Source organism: Anopheles ziemanni, chromosome 3 (assembly GCF_943734765.1).
Source record: "Anopheles ziemanni chromosome 3, idAnoZiCoDA_A2_x.2, whole genome shotgun sequence".
In the NCBI taxonomy this organism is placed as follows: Eukaryota; Metazoa; Arthropoda; class Insecta; order Diptera; family Culicidae; genus Anopheles; species Anopheles ziemanni.
The window spans coordinates 60,972,068-60,979,440 of NC_080706.1; the positions used below are offsets into that span (position 1 = coordinate 60,972,068).

General features: G+C 50.5%; 2 protein-coding genes across 2 annotated transcripts; one reads left to right on the plus strand and one right to left on the minus strand.

Moving 5' to 3' along the window:
• Positions 1-1,881: 1,881 nt before the first annotated feature.
• Positions 1,882-2,256, plus strand: LOC131285169 (histone H2A). Its single transcript, XM_058314029.1, has one exon. The coding sequence runs from the start codon at positions 1,882-1,884 to the stop codon at positions 2,254-2,256; it is 375 nt and encodes a 124-aa protein (XP_058170012.1).
• An 898-nt stretch (positions 2,257-3,154) lies between these two features.
• Positions 3,155-3,466, minus strand: LOC131289760 (histone H4). Its single transcript, XM_058319068.1, has one exon. The coding sequence runs from the start codon at positions 3,464-3,466 to the stop codon at positions 3,155-3,157; it is 312 nt and encodes a 103-aa protein (XP_058175051.1).
• Positions 3,467-7,373: the final 3,907 nt, after the last annotated feature.

Genomic DNA, 7,373 nt, shown 5'->3' on the forward strand with positions numbered 1-7,373 from the left:
GATATCCTTCTGATAGCTACCGGCTCAACACCGAAACAAACACAACAATCTCTTCAGAAAGGACTCGACAAATTACAACAGTGGTCCCGCTTCACGGGCTACGACATTTCCCCTGAGAAAAGCAAAATCATCTGTTTTTCCCAATTTTCTGCCCGCCGCTCAAAACCACTATACATCAATAACTCCAGAATTCCTAACGTAACAAAAACCAAAATTCTAGGAGTAGTCATTGACTCAACTCTTAGCTTCATACCACACACTCAATATCTCCAATCTTCCACCAAAAACAAACTACAGCTGTTCAAGTATCTTGGCTGCGGTAAAAAGCGAGCTTCTCGCGAAACCCTGCTGAAGGTCATGAACGGCTGGCTTGTTCCGAAAATACTATTTGGCGCCGAACTCTACTCTAGAGGCGGCCCTAACATCCAAACCAAAGTAGAGAAAATTTACAACCAGGCCCTGAGACAAATCTCAGGAGCTTTCCGCACCAGTCCCATACCTTCGTTAATCTGCGAATCCGGACAGCTCCCTTTCAGTCACATTTTACTCAATAGACTAGTATCAGCACAAGCACGACTCAACGAGAAAAATTTCCCAGCTCAGCCCCTCACCAACAGAACCAAAACCCTCTTCAAACAAATTACCACCAAAGAACTCTTAGAAATAGAAAAACTAAACAGACTCAAAGACAGACCCTGGAACGCAACAAAACCCAACATAGACTGGACAATGAAAGACATTAAAAAGGACAACTACAACCCCACCATTGCTCAACAACTCTTCCAGCAGCTCATCAATGGCAAGTACAAAACACATCACCACATCTACACAGACGGTTCCGTTCAAGCGAATGAAACCGGATGTGGAATATACTCGGAAACCACATCCAGCAGTCTTAAACTCAATAATAATCTATCAATTTTTTCCGCAGAAGCTTTAGCCCTCCTAATAGCGGCCGATGAGGCCACAATAGACAACAAACCTAACGTTATATTTACAGATTCCGCAAGCGCACTTCAAGCAATAGAAAAAGGAACATCAAGACATCCCTACATACAATCCATTGACGAACACCTAGACACTCGGAACATCACCCTTTGCTGGATACCGAGTCACATGGGAATCGCTGGAAACGAAGCCGCCGACCGATTGGCGAACGAAGGTCGAGCGAAACCGGTCACCATCGAGACACCCTTCCCAAAGAGAGACCTCCTTCGCTGGGCCCAAGACGAAGTACGCTCATCTTGGGAACGCAAATGGAGATCGCTCATCGACGCCAAACTTCACAGCATCAAACCAACCACACTACCATGGAATGACACACCGAAACCACGCGACCAACGGATCCTCACCCGCATCAGAATAGGACACACCAGACTGACTCATAGCCACCTTTTTACGAAGAACAGCCCACCACCGATGTGCATCACCTGTGGATGCCAGCTCACCGTCAATCATATCATAGTTGAATGCAGAGCCCATACTACAGCCAGACAGCAATTCAACATCCCACTAAACCTAGAATCCGCTCTCAGCAACGACCCCACAAGCGAAGACAACATAATAAAATTTTTGAAAGAAATTAAAATATATAAAGAAATTTAACAGAAAGGAAAGAATAAATAAAAATGAAAAACAAACCTAGTCTTAAATTTAAATTAAGGCAATATTGTTCCCCTCCCCACCCATTCCTTTCCTTAAACTATCCCATGATTCCAAACATTTCCCTAATATGTAACTTTAATTTAAGATAGAGATGAATGTCGCCGTCAAGGCGCAAAATCTCTTAAATAAAAAAAAAAAAAAAAAAAAAAAAAAAAAAGTTCGGAAGAGAACCTCTTCGAGTGAGCACCACGTATCCCTCTCGTTAAACAATCGAAAATGTCTGGTCGCGGCAAGGGTGGTAAAGTGAAGGGAAAGGCAAAGTCCCGCTCGAATCGTGCCGGTCTGCAGTTCCCGGTCGGCCGTATTCATCGTCTGCTGCGCAAGGGTAACTATGCCGAGCGCGTCGGTGCCGGCGCACCGGTGTATCTGGCGGCCGTGATGGAGTATCTGGCCGCGGAAGTGCTCGAGTTGGCCGGTAACGCCGCCCGTGACAACAAGAAGACGCGCATCATCCCGCGCCATCTGCAGCTGGCCATCCGCAACGACGAAGAGTTGAACAAGCTGCTTTCCGGTGTGACCATCGCCCAAGGTGGTGTGCTGCCCAACATTCAGGCCGTGCTGTTGCCGAAGAAGACGGAAAAGAAGGCATAAGGCGTGCTCTCTCGTGCTCACCCCGCCGCGCGGCACCGTGTCGCGCTCACAAACCCCGCCGAAGATCTCACCGTCACAAAAAACCGTCCTTTTCAGGGCGACAAAATCGTGTGATAAAGGTTTATTTCACTACATTCAGTGCCCATGGCAGTTGGTTTCTGTTCAGTTTCAGCAGTAAAATGGTTAAATGGACGTAATTTCACAGTGTGGCTGGAGAACAACGAAAGAAATGTTTAAAATTAACTCAAGCAATGTGTCTCAATGTGTGAAGTAACATCGCAAGTTTGGTAGGTTAAACGGGGCAAACCATTTTGCTTCATATCAGGTATGTGGCTTTTTCGCTCATTTCTACCCGAACACATGCGTTGGTGGTGGTGGCCATGAAAAGTGATGGGTTTTGATCATCGCGTTAGAAACGGCCAACGCTACGCGCTCTACAGGTAGGGAATTTAACAATGTAAACGACCAAAGCGTTCTTTTCCCCGTATGCCACACCGAGCCCCGTGAGGTAGACCGGCGCCTTTCTACGAACTCTCAGTGGGTCGTCGTGTTAAAAAACGAATCGGTCACATATCCGAGAATCAGAACCGTCGGTAGTGTATCGCGCATCACCACTACCACCACCACCACTATGCGCGGTACACCGTACCACTCGCTGTGGATGCCATCGGATATCGTTTCGGGCATGGGGAATGGGGTAAGAAGGAGAGGAGTAGTCAAGTCGCATTTTTTTTTTGTTTTCTCTGGCGTTTTTGGCGGCAAATGTGCCGGAGCGTCGGGAGAGCCACAAAAGCTTAGTTTGATACGAATGAGCAGGAAATATATCTTTACGGAACAGTTTTGGTGGTCCTGAAAAGGACCGATTTTTTTTGTAACACAAGGGGGCTGTTCGCGCAGCTTAACCTCCGAAACCGTACAGGGTGCGTCCCTGGCGTTTCAGGGCGTACACGACGTCCATGGCGGTGACGGTCTTGCGCTTGGCGTGCTCGGTGTACGTCACGGCATCACGGATCACGTTCTCGAGGAACACTTTCAGCACACCGCGAGTTTCTTCGTAGATCAGGCCGGAAATACGCTTCACACCGCCACGGCGAGCCAGACGGCGGATGGCCGGTTTCGTGATTCCCTGGATGTTATCACGCAGCACTTTGCGATGACGCTTGGCACCTCCTTTGCCCAGTCCCTTGCCTCCTTTTCCGCGGCCGGTCATGATGATGCTGCTTTACACAATTGGTTGTTGTTGACACGATGCAAACTGAACGAACGGTTTCGACGAACTGCGATGGTTTCGGCAGTGAAACACGGTTTTTATTGACCCGACCCGCCCGATCGTGAGCACCCGAAGAGGGACCCGAAACTATATAAACGCGGTTTCACGGCGCGGTTCGGCCCCCCAATGCCCGATACTCGATTCGCACTCAGACTGCAGACGGAGTGACACATAGTAAGAAACACAGTGTTAGTGATTGAAGCGGTTTTTTCCTTTCGGCGTTATGCCGAAGGACAAGAGTGACGATAAGAAGAAGAGAACGATGCGCTCGGGCTCTAGTGGAAGTGAGAGAAGCGAGAGGAAAAAAGTATGCGGTTCGGGTGCGTTGCCGCCACCCGATGTTAACATGTCTGCCTGCAGTGGTAGTGAGGTAGACCACTCGTCTGACGAAGACCCGGAGGGCTTCCGCACCGTGCGTACGAGAGCCAGACGGAGCACGACAGAGAAAGGTGCAAATAATGCGCCCAAAACAACTGCACCAGGGCGTTCAGCAGGGCTTCCGCCAAACAATCGCCGTCCACCGCCAGTGGTAGTCCAGAACGTGGCCTATCCCGTTCTGCGCTCCAAACTACTGGCAAAAAACATCAAAGCCGAGTTCCAGTTTGGCAGCACAGGCACGAAACTCTTCGTGCAGACCAGAGAGGAGCACACTGCTCTCACGAAGCTTCTGGAGCAAGAGAAGGCTGAATACTTCACGCACGATCTGCGCGATGATAGACCATACAAGGTCGTCATCCGAGGACTCCCACTAATGGATACTGAGGAAATCCGGGATGAGCTCCGGTCAACCCATGCCCTAGAGGTAGAAGAAGTATTCCGTATGAAGAGAAAGGACGAGGAGACGGTGGCCTACCACAGCCAGCTCTACGTGGTTCATTTGAAACGTGCTTCTTGCACATTACAAACATTAAAATCGGTGCGAGCGATTCTTTCAGTCCGCATTAGGTGGGAGTCCTACCGTGGGGGCCAGCGAGGACCCACTCAATGCCATCGATGCCAAGCATTTGGCCACGGCTCGCGAAATTGCCACCTGCAGCCGAAATGCGAGAGCTGCTCCCTTTCGCATTTTACGGCCAACTGCGTCAAACCAGAACCACCCAAGTGCGCAAACTGCGGCGGCCCTCATCGCGCAAATGACCGCGAGTGCCCAAAAAGGGATGAGTTCAAGAATATTCAAATGCGTGCCCAAGGCAAAGGCCAAAAAATGAAAAAAGCGCTCAAACAACCATCATCCGGGCTGAGCGATCGGCTGAAGAATGTGCAGGAAAATTTTCCGGACCTGCCAAACAATAAGAAACATCAGCCAGCCCTAAACGAGGTGGCCGCAGACGTACATCACCTGAAGCTGCAAGCAAAGGAAGCATCATACGCCGCCAAGGCTAAAATGGCAAACAATGAAAACGATCTCCTAGATGCGGCAACTCTCATGGAGATTTTCAATGAGATGATGGCTACCGTGCGTTCCTGCCAGTCTAAACAGGAGCAGCTCACTCGACTGACAAAGCTAGTCCTTCGATATGCCTAGTTTGAGAGTGGCTACCTGGAACGCTTGTTCTGTCAGGAACAAACAAATTCCACTGAACGACTTCCTGAATCGTCAAAACATCGACGTTGCGCTAATAGTTGAGACGCATCTTAAACCAGAGCTGAGCTTCTATTTGGACAACTATAAAGTACATCGGCTGGATCGAATTAACTCTCGCGGAGGTGGTGTTGCGATCGCTGTTCGACGTGGCATCAGGCACCAATTGCTACCACACTTCAACACCACCATCATTGAAGCAGTTGGCGTTAGGATCAGTACCAGCTCGGGAGCCCTTCACATCGTATCCGCGTACTGTCCTCGACAATGCTCTGGTACACTTGAAGCAGCTTTTCGCCAAGATCTAAACATCATCGCCTGCAACAACTTCCGCACGGTTGTTGGAGGGGACCTAAACGCCCGTCATCGTTTGTGGGGAAATATGCGGCAGAATAGAAACGGAAACATCCTGGCTGAGGTCGCCCAGCATGGACATTTCATCGTCGAGTTTCCAGATGCTCCCACCGCCATTCCCAACCATGGATCCCCTTCAGTTATCGATCTGTTTCTCACCAACCTGCAGATCACCAAACCCTCCACCCTGGATGAGCTAAATTCGGACCACTTCCCGGTCTTAACGCACGTTCAGCTCAACGCCATCAGAGCTCCGCCGGTAACAAGGAAAAATTACCACTGCGTTGACTGGGACCACTTTGGAAGACTGGTTGACCAGCAAATCACCACCACCGAGATTGCACCGTCACCAGCTTCCATTGAGGCAGCTGTAACCATCGTGGAGGAGGCTATTCGCGCGGCAGAGGCGGAGTGTGTCCCAGTGGTGTCCACACGAGGGCAGGTGATTGTCCTAGACGACCATACTCGGCAGCTTATCTCGCGGCGAAACATGATGAGGCGGCAATACCAGCGCACCGGGGATCAGCTCTGTAAACAGCAGGCAGCACAACTTTCCCGCATTATCCAGCATCGGGTGGAGATTATTAGAAATAACAACTTTGAGCGCATGGTCCAGCGACTCCATCCAGGTACCAACGCTTTCTGGAAAGTGGCAAAGACGCTTCGTACAAAACCCCGGCCGATACCACCTCTAGTTGCAGCCGACAACACAGTGCTTCTTACTCCAGCGGAGAAGACTGGTGCCCTCGCACAACACTTCGCGGATGCTCACCGAATTGGCCTTGCTCTGTCCAGCCCTCATGAGGTAGAGGTGGCCTCATCAGTGGCCAGAGTGAACTCCCTACAACCAACCCTGCCTCCAGAGGATCGCACCACCGTCGGAGAGGTGAGTCATGCTCTGAAGATGATGCGGAATATGAAAGCCCCTGGCTTTGATGGGATTCTTAGCATCCTTCTAAAGCATCTCCCACTCCGAGCCCTCACCCTCCTGACGAACATTCTTAACTGCTGCCTAGAACTGCAATACTATCCGCAGACTTGGAAGACGGCAAAGGTGGTTCCGATATTAAAACCAGGCAAGGACCCAACGAGGTCTTCCAGTTATCGCCCTATCAGCCTGCTGAGCACGCTTGGAAAACTTTTCGAGAGACTCATAAGTTGGAGACTTCGGGATGCGATGGAAGATCTGCAGATATTGCCTCCTGAGCAGTTTGGCTTCCGTGCAGGACACGCAACAACACATCAACTCCTGAGGCTGAAAATAAGCATCGAAAAGAACAAGAGGGTCGGAAAGTCCACTGCGGTCGTCATGCTTGATGTGGAGAAGGCTTTCGACAGTGTGTGGCATGACGGGCTTGTCCACAAAATGCACTCCTTCCGGCTTCCTCCATATCTTGTGAAGCTGGTCAGCAACTACCTGCGGCAACGAACCTTCCGGGTGTCCCTGGGATCAGTGTCATCCAGCCCAACCAACATCGCGGCAGGCGTCCCACAGGGCAGCATCCTGGGCCCCTTGTTGTACACTCTGTTTACGGCGGATCTTCCAGAGTTGCCAAGGGGTTCGGAAATATACTTGTATGCTGATGACACTGCCATCACCACCAAGGGTCGCACTCCAGCAGAGTTGAGGAACAGCGGTCAACGGGCTCTCGACGTCTTCCAGCAATACGCCGCCAGCTGGAAGATAAAGCTGAACCAAGAGAAGACGCAAGCGATGGTCATCCCGTATCGACTAAGGAAAAACCTGCTGCAACCTCCGGAGCAATCCCGTCTCAAAGTGGGTTCAACACCAGTGCCATGGCAGCAGTCGGTTCGGTACCTAGGCGTCACGATCGACAATCGGCTTCTGTTCCACCACCACACGCGCTATCTTGCAGACCGCATTGCTGTTTTACTTAAGCTGCTGTACCC